Source organism: Dipteris shenzhenensis, chromosome 16, assembly GCF_047967505.1.
Source record: "Dipteris shenzhenensis isolate YYH24624 ecotype China chromosome 16, Dip_SZ_1.0, whole genome shotgun sequence".
Taxonomy (NCBI): domain Eukaryota; kingdom Viridiplantae; phylum Streptophyta; class Polypodiopsida; order Gleicheniales; family Dipteridaceae; genus Dipteris; species Dipteris shenzhenensis.
The window spans coordinates 42,763,591-42,778,229 of NC_141611.1; the positions used below are offsets into that span (position 1 = coordinate 42,763,591).

At 43.3% G+C, this 14,639-nt stretch overlaps 1 protein-coding gene across 1 annotated transcript in view; it reads left to right on the top strand.

The window, feature by feature from the left end:
• The first annotated feature begins 5,238 nt into the window (after window positions 1–5,238).
• Window positions 5,239–14,639, top strand: part of LOC147892985 (uncharacterized) — a 35,672-nt gene continuing 26,271 nt past the window's right edge. The window contains exons 1-2 of the mRNA XM_087387561.1: window positions 5,239–5,530; window positions 6,391–6,930. Coding sequence (XP_087243687.1) covers window positions 5,243–5,530; window positions 6,391–6,930 — 828 coding nt within the window. The 5' untranslated portion in view covers window positions 5,239–5,242. The remainder of the gene's footprint in view (window positions 5,531–6,390; window positions 6,931–14,639) is intronic.

The window sequence follows — 14,639 nt, forward strand, 5'->3', positions numbered from 1 at the left end:
CTCCTTCTAATGCCCCCTTTTGTAGGCTCTAATGTCCTCCTCTATTTGGTGCATTCTCCTTATATAAGTAAACTTATAAACTCCTAGCTCTATTTGTTTTATTTTTTAAGGTAATTCCTTCCCTAATAGCTACATATCCCTTTTCATCCCATCCCTAATTTGTACATTTTCACCCAAGTTTTTTTCCTTTCTCCTCACTTCTCTTTTCTCTTTTTTTGTTTCCTTACTTATCCTACCCTTTCCCTAATTATCCTCTCTAAATTTTAAGTTATTAATTTTTTCTAAAGTATTCTTCCACCCTTCCCACCTTCCTTTTTCTTGAATCTATCCTTTCTTAATCTCTTCAAACCACCCCTATTCATTAAATTCCTTTCAATTAAACCCTTTCTCCCCCCATTACTTCTATCAATTTGTATTAATCCCCCCCCCCCTTTTTTTTCACTATAAAGGTTCATTACTTTTACTCCTTAACCTTTAGATTGATCGTGCTAACCTTCTTTCCCCCCCCCATTACTTCTATTAACCTGTATTTAAAAAACCCCCCCTTTTTTCTACAAAGGTTCATTACCTTCGCTATTTAAGCTTGATAAGTGTATGGCCAAAGCATCAATTTTTATTGTGACTCCAATAACAAGGGACGGGTGTTGATGACACCTGTCTTCCCAACCAAAGTTTTAACTGGTTCTCACTATTTTGCTTGATGGATGGTGGTAGGTAGGCAGACTCCCCTCTTTAATAAAAGTGATGATTGCCAGGATTTATCCAAGCTCAACTTCCATATTCCACAAAGTCATTTCTACAAAAGTGCCCATTGCTAGTCTCCTTTACAAACAGGGTTCCATCGACTTGTACAAACTTTTCCATTAATGCATTGTCCTGTTTCATTGTCTAGCTTCACTCTTTTGTCTTTTCACTATGCAAAGGGGTGTTGTAAAGTCTTCCACACATGCACATGCACATGCACATGCACACGCACACACACACACACATGCATGCACTGAGTGGGAGAGAGCGTTTAGATACCATGGTGATTTTGATGAATGCATCCAACAAACTATTTCCTACTCTCTTGGCTTACCTGCTCCATACGAGTTTCTTCTTGACAAGTTGACACAAGCTAAGAAGTCCAACTGCCATGTTTGGCCGAATTGTATAGCTTGCACTGTCGCCTCATCAAATTGGAATATTGGCTAAATAAATGAAGATAAAGGTGGTTGCAACTCGTGAGCAATGTGATTTGCCCAACGCTTATGTGTCTACTACAAGACTTGGTAGAATTTTAGTCTAAGATGACTTTACATTGATGGCCTCTATCATGTACCCATCTGCTGCTCTATGAAGACTTGTTGATAGGGAAACAAAGAAAGTAGTGAGCTACAATAAGAGACTGACAGAGGATTAGTAACAATGTGATCTAAGAAAAATATTTACAACTTGATCATGAGGAGAGAACCTCCTCTGCTTCTACTCAATCACGTATAATAGAGGTGCATTGGCCTCAACTTTGATCTTGCTATCATGATAGAGGTGCAAGACAAAACCTGGCATGAAAGCTAGCAAATCCAATTCCATAATTACCATTGTTGTGGATTTACACTATAGATTTGAAAAGATTTCTGATTTATTGCATTCATAGGTACTTAGGGATCTATGGCATGCTTGCACCACACCTTGACCAAGCCTTGAACTTTCCCGCGTGCACCTTCTCCCTGTTGCTACTCCGAAGGTTTTCTTGGATTGTAATGCCTCTTGGCCAATGTGACCCTCTCCATGGTTCACACTCTCTAGCTCATTGGCTTCTTGCTTACGTGCCACGATTAGTATCATCCACCTAAGTTGCCACATCGAGTATCATCCACCTAAGTTTTGGACTTTTTTGCTCTAGACTAGAGCAACTCTTGCACCAATAGGCAACTATCTCATTTTTGGAATAGCACATGGCTCTTGCTACCAATCACGAGCTATTGCATGTGTGCTCACATTGCAATATTATAGAAGTTAAGCTTGCAATCTTCAATTCGCTTGGATTTTTGAGTTCAACTGGACTCTTTTCCGATTCAGCATCTTTTGGGAGCTTGATACTTTTTGTAGTGGTGATGCTGTAGAGCTACTAGAAATCAACTTGCCATGATCTTCTACTACAATGACTATCGTTTCTCTAATGTGATTGGTAAATGTTGACATATATTGATTCCCTATTTTAGATTTACTTCATGTGTTCTTGTTGCCATGTTGTCCAATCACTAGGAGCATTATCTATAGAAGGCATGTACCATCAACCCAGCAAAGGTAAAGTTTCAATGTTTGCACTAAGTAAAGCATTACAAAGAGCTAGCAAACTATTGAAATCTTAGCTAAAACAAGAATTTAAAACAAATTTGACAAGAGAGGGTATTATCTCATATTATAAATAACAGAAGAGGAAGTGTGCTTCTTCTCCCCATATGTCACGTATGGATTTTCAATCTTTGCTTTACAACATTCTTATTTCTTACTTTTAAAATTTTTTCTTTATTCAAAAAATTGTATTATTTTGGGCTATTTTGAACTAGGAGGAGCTCCTCCCTTCATGAATTGAATATGTTGATTTTTTTAAATGAAAACATTCAAACATTAATCATATAGCTATCCTCCTAATATGTTTCCTCTTTGTTTTGTAGACACGTCAATTGACTTCACGAACAATTAAGTAAAATATGGTGACATCAATAGTATGAACTAAGATGATCAATCATGTCAGTTTCAATAGACAGACTGTGTAATGATATTCAAAAACAAAAGAAGTCATTTCATGAAGTTGATATATTATGTTTACTTTGGTTTCTATCAAATTTCATTGGTTTACACTAAATGTATCGTTCAACTCTACTTGAAAAAAACAAAGGCTTAAAAGAAATAGAAAGAAGTTGCAAGAAAGGCATCTCAATGAGCACGAGCTTGTAAAAATTCCACCGACAACATTATGGGTCAACGTTGATTGGATGTATAAAGCATGGATGGAAACATGCACGTTCATGCTTCACTAGATGCTCATTGTGGTAAGGTCAACTATCATACAATGAACAAGCAACTACATAGAATGCCCCAGACAAACATCCCTCCAATGTCATCCCTAGGGACATCTTTTTGTCTACATATGTGGAGAATGCATTAAACACAAACGAGAACTAAATGGAATATTACTTATTCAAAATAAAATTTATGATGCTTTTTAATCTAATAAAAAATACTTTTACACACTATCACTATGGAAAAAATAATAATGGGGAAAAAAGTCCTAAATTTAAGCGTACTTTTCTTAGCAATTTTTAAATGTGTCAAAATTTACATAATTTTCAAAAACACAATGTCTAGTCCTTATGGTTTGCTAACTTCATCAAAGTAATTGAAAACTTGGGCAATTTCTTGATACAATGATACTCAAAAGAGATGAACACTACGAGATTCCCACATAACCAAAAACCATCTCACTCTACAAGTGCACCCTCATCTGTATCAACACCTATAGCTTCATCACATCAAGGTCACTCTCATGATTTGATGATGATATAGAAGTGGATAATCCATTCTTCTCCATGCTATCAACAAGAATATTCTCTTCATCCCTATGAAGATCTAGTGTTTATACTCCCTAAACGCGATACTCCACTTGCTCATTCTTTAGGGGGGTGATTGCTGCACTCAAGTAATAATCTTGTTCCTCAAGAATAAAACCAAAGTAATGTGTCCTGACCGCTTTCAACTTTCTCACACCTAATCTCCCCAAACAATTTTTAACACAACATAGTAGTGGATGTTTCTTTTAACTGAGCCTCAGATGTCAGGAATTGCATTCTTCTCCTAAAGTAGCTTGCGAATCTTTTGTCAATGTGCATACCTCCCTTTTTTCTTAGGTTCTTTGCAGGAGTAGATGCCTTTTGTTTAGCTAGTGAAGGAAAAGGCACAAATGAGAGTGGAGTTATCATACACAACAAATGGGCATCCATATCTTGTGTGGTAGTGGAATGAACTTTAGGTGGCGTGGTAACTCTGGAACTGTTGTAATGCTTCGTTAGGCTCAATCCTTGTCGAAGACTCTGGCTCATATGAGGACATTGAAAGATTCATTTGCTCATCAACATTTTCAAATGAGGATATAGACACATTCTCAATACTCCATTCTGTGTTGTATAAGGATACTAAAGGTTCATGAGGGCTGATGAAGCTTATATGTAAGGATACTAAAGGTTCATGAGGGCTAATGAAGCTTATATGTTGTATAAGGATACTAAAGGTTCATGAGGGCTGGTGAAGCTTATATGTTGAGATGACTTCAAGGAAATTGAAAAATAGCTTGAGTCCAACACAAACATCTTGAAGATCATGCACAATCACAATAAGGAAATGCCTAAACAAAGCCTAGCATTGTATATAGACAAATGTCATTCAGGTTTATTAAATGGACACCTTGAACCAACCCTAAAAATGGACACCCTGAACTAACCCTAAAAAATGGATCCCAAAAACGATTAAAATGATAAAAAAATCTTTTTGAGGTCCATATTTTGTGAAAATACATATTTTAGAAGGTAAACCCTAGACTTGAAAAAGTAATCTATATTGAGCCAAGAATTAAAAACGTGTTTTTAAAATTTTTATTAGAAAATATCGACTATTATCGTAATTTCTTAAACCTTGGACTTCAAACATTAATTTAGGTCAATCTGACTATCTTAGAGTATAAAATCCAAATCCTAAATCCTAATCCCTCATTTTTCACTGTTCCCTAGAAGACAATCTCCTCCTCCCAGTTGTGACATCTTGCAAATCCTCAACTAGCATCGAGAATGGGAGAAAAACCCCAAATGTGAGTGGAATATAAGATTCCTTTTAGACGCTTTATCTTTTTTCATAGAATTTCATAATTGCAAAAATGTCGAATCTACGAAAATTTGTTTTGCTTTTTTTCAAAATCCAAATTTCTGTGTGCTAATCCGATCCCTTGGATGGGATTAGCATGTGTCTAATCCAATCTCGGGGATTAGATTAGCCTACAAAAGCAAGCGTGCATCTCTTTGGAGGGCGACATGCTAATCGAATCACGGGGGTCAGGTTAGCCCACATCTCCTGACTCATCCGACGAGGTGGGACTCTCGATAAAGTAGCGAGTAGCAATAGGGGGGGAAGAGGGGGGGTTCCAGGGTGGCCTTGGTTAAGAGGAGGTGGGAAGAGGGAAAACTAGGAAGTGCTGAGGTTGCAATTGATGCTGAGAATGCGTTTCTTGTTAAGGGGAAGGAGGAGGAGGAGGGTAAAGCTGTGGCTGTTGTTAGGGTGCGTAGTAGTGCCCTTGTGCTTACTACCCCCTCTGCTGCTGCTCCATCTCCTCACTTTTAGCCCCTCCACCCCTTCTTCTTTCTCCCCTTTGCCTCCCCTCCACCCCCCCTGCCCCCTTTCCCCTCCCTTCCTCCTGCTCCCCTCCCACTTCTGCTCCGGCGCTTGCCACCCCTCCTGCTTCCCTCGCACCCCCGCCATCTGCTTCCACTCCTCCCAGGTTCCTCTCTCTCTCTCTCTCTCTCTTTCCAATGCATTCCTTCGTCGTGGAAGGCATCTCTGGAAGCCTTTCAATTAACTTGAATCAATTAACCAGATATCTAGAAGGGATATCTGGAAGCCTTTCAATTACCTTGAATCAATCAACCAGTGGGAAGCCTTTCAATTAACTAAGATCTGCATTCTTTTGCTGAGGTAGGGATACCTGGAAGCCTTTCAATTAACTAGAATTAATTAACCACTTATCTGGAAGCCTTTCAATCGCCTAGATCTGCATTCCTTTGCTGTGCCTGGAAGCCTTTCAATTAACTAGAATCACACTTTTTTGTTATGTGTTGTCAAACTTGTTAATCTCAAAGAGCAGCGACCCCGGATTGTTCTGTTTGTGCGATTGCCAATCTATTTTGCACCCCTGCTTGAAAGATTTAACCCGACAATTTTTTTCCCCCCCCCAAATTTACCAAGTCGGACATCGGAATGATCCTAATCTCTCCAAAGCTACAATTTAGCCTTATCGTCCAGTCGTGATCACTCATTGGACAATCTTTTGTGGTCCAGCTTATTTCCTAATGAAGTCCTAACTACCTCAAAAGGTAGTGTGATTCGATTTGACTGGTATCGCAGCTTATCTTTCTGTTTTTCTTCTCCTCCTAGGAAGCTTGATACTTTTTTAAGTAGAAGAACCGTTGAGAATCCTTATTGCCTGGTGAGTTGTGACTGCAGGAACTTGATGATTACAAGAGGTTGTTGCATCCAGCTTTAGATGCTTCTGTTAATGAAACCTAATCATCATTGATTTCTTTGCATAAGTGCTTTTTTTGGCAGTTTGTTCATCTTTGACATTGTTGGAATTCTGCTCAGGTAAAGATCTGTAAGGAGGCCATCGAGACTCCAATCGAGAGTCTGCTTCGTTCAGATTCCAGAGGATGGAATCAAGCATACGAAAAGCTGCCAGACACGCCATCAATCATGAGATTCTATGGAGAACGACTCACATTACCAGTTGTACGTACTTCCTGCACTGGGGAAAAAAATTGGATAAATGGCTTAGCAATGGTAGCAGATCAACGTTTTCTTCCCTACAGAAGACCTAATCCTCACCATGAGGCAGAAAAGCTTATACCTGCACTATTGATGCGTGAATACTTGGGGCTGAGCAACGCTACATTGTATTGGTTCTCGTCTAGGCAAGATCTTTCAGAATGGGCTACAGGATTTCTAAAAGCCACAAATATGGATAGCAAGGTGGAGTTCTTGGATTTACCAAAGCAAGAAGAGGCTGCGATATGCTTTAAGGATGCAGTAGTATTTTCAGCTCCAACGAACTTGTGGTACATTCCAGATGAAAGCTCCAACAAATGGCTTCGTGAACGTGTGCTACAGTACTGCTCCATTTCCCCTGTAGGTAAATGAAGCTTTTCTTGCTCAGGGATTTCTTGACATTTGGCTTAAAATACTTTGTGAAAGATACTTGTTTGTTTTTCATTGGTTAAAAAACTGTTGTGTTATAATGTGTCATGTAGGTAGCATAGTACAGTAAGGGTTAATGTCTGCTTGAGTTTATTTTAGGAGGAATAATGTTCCGGTTTTTGTGCAAATGTAACATCGTAACCTTAAACAAAAATTGAGGCTTTGTAAGAGTCCTTTTCCAAGGGTTTAGACTATCAACTTTGCCTTGAAACACAGTATGACCTACCTATCCATGTCAAATCAAATTTGGTAAAAGAGAGGAAGATTGTGGCTTAGTACATTGAGGGTATGCAGATTCGAATCACTTGGCATGCTACCTTTGTTGGAAATAGGAGGATAGAATCTCACACCCCTCACTCCGATCTCAGCTCATACAACACTTAGAAACCTGTTGATAGATGATCACACATATACTACGAAACCTTGCTGGAACAGCACAAGAGAGCGAGAAAGACAAAACTCAGACTATATTCTTCCCCAGACTGTGGAATAAACAAGCTCCAGATTAGAATAAAGTAGGCAGCAAGGGTGCTGTCCAAAACTGCTGAGTATCTCAGAGAACTCCCTCAAAGAACGCTGCCCGTGGGTAGAGGCTTCAGTCCAGTGGATGAGGGAATGGAGGAGTGAGGTGCTGTTTATATAGGCCTGGTGGGCTCATAAAACCGACCAGCAGGGGGTCGGCCTCCTGCCTGCATGGCTGGCCTGTAGGGGGCCCCCTTTTCTAGGCAATGGGGCACCCTTTTCTAGGCAGTGGGTCGGCCAATTTGGCTGACCAGCAGCTGACCAGCCAGGCCGACTTGGCCTGGCCTATAATAGGCCCTCAAGCAAGGCTTTTAGGGCTGCACTTGGCAGGTCACAATCCTGCCTTACATCCCTCTTCATCCCCCGGCCCCTTGTCCCCTCAAATCGGGGGCTCACAGGTGGGGTCGGTGATATTCTAACACCCCCTCTCAATGACACAATTGTGGGCCGATCCCACATGCGTCGAATGAGGTGCTCCATTTGCTTCTTGGGGAGAGCCTTCATGAAGGCGTTTGAGATGTCGTCGATGGTCGGACAGTACATCAGCTCCATGATATGATGAGCCCATACGAAGTGGTAGTGGACTTCGATATGCTTTGTCCGTGCATGGAACACGGGGCTCTTGGCAATGGCTATGCAACTCTGGTTGTCGCACATGATCACCGTCGCATTCTCCTGAGTCACGTCCATGTCCCCCAGCATCCACCTGAGAAACAATGTCTCACATGCTATAGTGCACGCAGCCCTGTACTCTGCCTCTGTCGATGAAAGGGTAACAGAAGGTTGTTTCTTGCTTAGCCATGAGATGGCCCCTAATGCAAATATGAAATGGTATCCTGAAGTAGATCTTCTAGTGTCACCATCACTTGCCTAATCACTGTCATAGAATCCACCTAGCTTGACGCCTTTACTGTATGTAATGCCATAGGTGCATGTACCCTTCAATTACCTCAGCACCTTCATGCCTGGGTTTGGCGGAGAATTGACAGAGTGCCCTATTGCAAAGGAGATATGTAAACTCCCCACCATCCGTCGATACTGTGATGCATCAACTAGCTGAGACGTATCATGGATGCTGAGCTTTAGACCGACCTCCATGAGAGTGATTGCTATCTTGCAGTCTTCCATCTGAAACCGCTTCAGTAACTCCTTGCAGTATTTCTCTTGAGAGATGAATATGCTACTCTTCTCCTGCTTGACTTCGATTTCAGGAAAGTAGTGAAGAATCCCCAGATCTATCATCTCATACTCCTCCATAGTCTCTTGACTTGTGAAATCTTATTCGAGTGGTCTCTTGTAAGGATAAGATCATTCACATACAAGATAAGTACCAGCCATAACCCCCTCTTAGTGAAGAGATAGAGGTTTGCCTCAGATGGACTCGGCTGTAGCCCGATCTTCAAGAAGAACTCATCTCTCTGCTGGTATCATGCCCTTGGGGCTTGTTGCAGCCCGTACAACGCCTTCTTTAACTTGCATACCTTGGATGTGGACCCTGGAACTTGAAAGCTTGTTGGTGGCTGATCCACGTATACCTCCTCCTCTAGGGTTCCGTTCAAGAATGCGGATGTCACGTCCATCTGAAAGATAGGCCAACTGTGATGAGCAGCCAAGGCAATAATAGTGCGTATCGTCACCATCCTAGTTGTGGGGGCGAAGGTCTCATCAAAGTCAAGTCCCTCTGACTGTGTCAATCGAGCTTTGTATTTGTCCAAGCTCCCATCGGACTCGAACTTAAGCTTGTACACCCATTTATACCAATTACTTTCTGCTTGGTCGGCTTGTCCACCAATTCCCCAGGTGTCATTCTTCAGAATGGCGTCCATCTTTGCTTGCATAGCAGCTTGCCATTTTGGGATTTCCCTCACTTCCTCGAAGGATCTGGGCTCCTCAAGCTAAGCCACCATAGCATAGTTCGCGGATGGAGTCTTCACGTTGCGTTGAGACCGCCGCGCTGCAGAACTACTCTCGGGAATGTCAGTAACCTGCGAGTCTGCTAAAGTCTTCAAATACCACTGTGGTAGCCTCTTCTTTGACGGAGGTGCCTTTGCTGGAGATATCTGCCTTTGGAGCCAGCACTAGGACGTTCTCCTCCTCCTTCTCCTCGGGTTCTTCAATCGTCTCCACCTTCTTGATGGTGACCTTGGGTGGGGGTAATGTCGGAAGTTCCTGAACCTCTTCTGCAATCTATGGCTTCGACTCTTCGAAGATCACGTCCCTGCTGATTTGATCTACTTCTTCACCGGGTAGTAAAAGCGATAAGCCTTGGATTCTTCACCGTATCCCACAAAGATACATCTTCTGCTATGGGAATCAACCTTCGTCCGCTTATCTTTATGCACATGAACAAATGCATTAGAACCGAAAATCTGTAAATGAGATATGGTCGGTTTCTTACCATAGTAAGCTTCATATGGAGTCTTATCATCAACCACCTTGGTCTTGGTTCTATTGAGATGTGAACGGCAGTGTTCACGGCTTCACCCCAGTAAGCTTTCGAAAGATTTCTCCCTCGCCACATGGTCAAACCTGTCTCGGTGACGGTCCTGTGCTTTCACTCCGCAACACCATTCTGCTGAGGTGTGCGATGCCGCTTAATCTTGTGCTTCTTGCAAAATCCATTGAACTCAGTAGAAGTGAACTCCCCCCTGTGTCTGTGCGAAAGGCTCTGATTGCCTCCCCACTCTCCTTTTCTAGCTGGGTCTTCCATTCTTTGAATTTCTCATGAGCCTGAGACTTCTTGGCCAGGAAGTATATCCAGGTCATTTGACTGAAATCATCCACATATAAAAGAGAATACCGTGAACTCCTGTGAATGAATTTGTTGACATCGAGCTGCAAATGTCGGAATGAACCAACTCGAGCGGCTTCTTGGCCCATGATGAGGCCTCCTATGGGAACTTGTCCCTATGTTGCTTGCCCTCCAAGCAAGCCCTACAAACACGATCATTGCCTGCAATCGATGGAAGTCCATCCACAATCTTGGACTTTTGCATCTCGGTTGGAGTGTCCTAACGTGACCGAATGCTCATGCCATAATTTGGATCTACCATGGTCCCCGTGCACCAACAAAGCGTTGAGCCGATATAGCCCATGCTTCTCGACACCACGAGCCACCACCTTTCCATTTGCCTTGGATGTGACAGTGACTTTGCTGTTGTCGAATAGGACCGACATGTTGTGTTTGTCCATTTGGCTGATAGACAAAATATTCTTGCACAAAGTCGGTACATAGAGTACACCAGAAATAAGCTCCTCGTTTCCTGCAGTCGTGATGAATAGGATACTGTCATGTGCATGGATTGGTATCTGACGTGTACTGGGTACATAAGACTAGCTCAGGTAGCCTGGGGAGGCTTAGAGCTAGGCAGGCTAGATTCTCGGGTTGAGTGGCAAGGGTACGAGCCAGTTAGAGGTCTTCGCTATTTTTGGCGCTTGGGGCCCGAGTCTATATAAGGGGCCCAGAGGTTCAGTTTTCAGAGAGCCGATGGGAGCAAGTTTCGTTCCCAAGTGCTAGGTCTGATCCCTGATTGAGTTGCGGACGCGCGCCTGCATCATAGCGTAGCCCAAGGCCCAGCAGCAGATCCCAGGCTTCACAGCGCCACTTGGTGGTATGGGACACTAGGCTGGTTAGGATCTGGTTGGGAGTGCGTGCTAGTAGCTCAGCTCGTGGCTCGGAGGGGACATCTTCTGATTCAGGATCACATCCCGTAGATGTCATGGTTGGGTGGTGAGCAGCCTGCTCAGTTTCCTCACGTTGTGTGTGTTCTTGTGTTTGCTTGCAGATCAGAGGTTTCAGGGGTGCTGGGGACGTGTCAGTTGGTATCAGAGCCAACTCCTGAGGTAGGAACTTCTGTTGTGAGAATTTTGGACGATTCTTTCTCCAAGTATGCCCTAATTTTGAAATTCGTGCTGCAAGTGTTTGTTTGGTTCATCGGATTTTGGGAAGTGGTTGAGAACTTGGGAAAGAAGGAAGGAGAGAGAGAGAGAGCAGGGTGATTTCGTTGCAAGAAGTGATAGGTTGAGAGAGAGGGAGAGAGGTGTAGTTAGGAGGAAGTAGTGGGGTCCAGGTAGAGGCGTCAGAAGGGAGTCAGGAGAGAGCATAGAGTTGGGGCGAACCAAAGGGGATCCCGCATGTCGGCTGGCTGCTCAGGCGTTGTGATGGCAGGTAGAAGGGGAGCGCAGGAAGGTGCGAAACAGGATAGAGACAGATCGCAATTTGGGTCAAGCGCTTTTTGGGGGGGCCTGGGGGCTTAAAAAAAAGGGCTACCCCTCCGTTTTTGGAGGGTGAGCTTTTGGAAAAGCAGGGCTTTACTAAAAGCCTGCTAAAAAAAGCGCTACCCCTCCGTTTTTGGAGGGTGAGCTTTTGGAAAAGCAGGGCTTTACTAAAAGCCTGCTAAAAAAAGCGATACCCCTCCGTTTTTGGAGGGTGAGCTTTTGGAAAAGCAGGGCTTTACTAAAAGCCTGCTCTCCCGCTATTAGTACGGCCAAATTGCCTTCTCCCATAGCCTGTAGATTGCGCAGAATTCCAGCCCCTCTACACCTTCATGCCCGGGAGCAAGAATACTTGTACGGCCTGCTACAGTCCTTCGTACAGACAGCCAGGAGCGGAGTCCCAGGTTCCAGAATCTGAGCTGAATCGTCAGCTCAGCTCAGCCAGCTTACCTTCTTCATCGACCAGCTTTCCCTTCTTCCATCGCCTCCTTCTTGGCCAGTTTCCACTTCGTTTCTACCTCCTAGCTCCGAGGGCACCTGCTTGTTTCTCTTCTCTAGCCTATCTTCTTCTCAGATCAGATTTCAGTCATGGCTGACTCTGTAGACCCTGAGCTTGCGATGGGAGACCAGAATTTGAACTACCGTGCGGAGGATGACCAGGGTCTCTACGATGATCTGATTACGAAGAAAGCCTTCAGTGAATTCACCACTGCTCTTGATGGAAAGTTTGAGCAAGTTAACACGAATCAAACGGGGTTGATAGAGCAACTCCAAGGGATTCAGACTGCACTCACACTTTTGACTAGCACTGTTCAGGCGCTCATGCATGTGGATGCCATGGCTTCAATGTTAGGTCCAAACATCACTCCAGATCCTTTTCCTGGAGATTAGAAGTCTCGTATCAAGGAGGTTGTTGACGGTTGGTTGCACAAGTGGCAAGTACACTTCCAGTTTCACCCTTATCCAGATGACAAGAAAATACAGCTTGCAGCCGGGTTTATGTCAGGAAAGGCTTTATTGTGGTGGAAGGAACTCCAACCCAAGCCTGCAACATGGATCGAATTCGAAGGGGTCTTCAGGAAAGAGTTTCTGAAGAAGGAGGAAAATTACGATATCGTAGGCAAGCTCAAAGCCCTCGATATGTCCAAGCTGAATTTGACTTTTGAGGTTTATCTTTAGAGGTTTCGGGATTTGCAGACTGGAGCTACAAAGATGGATCCAGTGACCTTGTTAGGTTTCTTTGTGGATGGTTTGCCTGACTCGTATAAGTTATAGATCAAGAACAACAAGTGTACCACGTTGCAAGAGGCCATGAATTACGCGCGTATTTATTATGATACCATGGCCAGTGCAAAGGGAACCACAGTTGCCGACACGGGTGGGAAGAACAAGCGGAAGTTCTTCTAGTCTACCACTGGTACCCGGGAGACGAAGTCTATAGACAACGTCTTAATACAGCTTGCAGCAGGGTTTATGTCAAGAAAGACTTTATTGTGGTGGAAGGAACTCCGACCCAAGCCTGTAACATGGATAGAATTCGAAGGGCTCTTGAGGAAAGAGTTTCTGAAGGAGGAAGATTATGATATCGTAGGCAAGCTCAAAGCCCTCGATATGTTCAAGCTGAATTTAACTTTTGAGGTTTATCTTTAGAGGTTTCGGGATTTGCAGACTGGAGCTACAAAGATGGATCTAGTGACCTTGTTAGGTTTCTTTGTGGATGGTTTGCCTGACTTGTACAAGCTACAGTTCAAGAACAACAAGTGTACCACTTTGCAAGAGGCCATGAATTACACGTGCATCTATGATGATACCATGGCCAGCGAAAAGGGGACCACCGTTGCCGACACAAGTGGAAAGAACAAGAGGAAGTTCTTCTAGTCTACCACTGGTAGTGGGGAGTCGAAGACAACGCCTCCAAGAAGCATTCGACTTATAAGAAGAATGGTTGTGCTCGTCTCCTTCGTACATTGAAGCTAAAGAAGAAAGGACGTTGCTTCATATGCGAGGAGCGAGGCCATACTAGGGATGATTGTCCTAAGCGCAAGAACCAGATGCAAGCGACAGAACCAAAGCTCCATGTGAGTCCAGGTACCAAAGCTAAGGGAGCTCATCAAGTTTCGATGACATGTATTTTTGTAAATGTCATTTCCTGCCCACTTTCTTGTAATTGCACTTTTAATAATTCGTTATTTGGTTCCCATGATCTTTTTCGAGTTTATGGAGAAGTTAGGGACCAAAGAGTTCACATTCTCTTTGACCCGGGCAGCTCGACCCGGGCAGCTCTCACAATTTTGTTAATCACAAACTTGTGCAGAAGATGGGGCTGTCCACGATACGTTGCGATCACACCTACGAGGTGTAGCTTCCAGCTGGGAAGCAGTTTTGGGATCGCAAGAGTGAGGCACTTTCTATACGGATTCAAGACTACACAGCTGCTCTTACGTGCTATGTCATGCACTTGGAACATGTGGATTTGTTAATTGGAATTGAGTGGTTTAAAACCCACGATATTGGGATTGGATGGAAAGAGCATACCCTTTCTTTTTTGGATAAGGACACCCAATTTGTATTCAGTGTGATAATATTCCCTCTTCTCAGGGACCTATTGTATCTGCGATGCAGCTTTGGAATATAATAAACACTTCTCATTATGATGTGTATCAGTGTGTTTTGATTCCGCTTTCTTCATTTGTTGTCTCTGTTAATAACAAGAATGATTTAAGCGTGTTTCAACACCGTGTATTGAGAAGGTTGTTGGATGATTTCATGGATGTATTCCCTGCTCAACTGTCGGAAGGTTTACCTTCAGAACGAGCAGTAGATCATCGCATAGATTTAGTACCTGGGGCTCAACCTGTTAGTGTTCCACCTTATAGGATGTGCCAGCTTGAGGAGGATGAGTT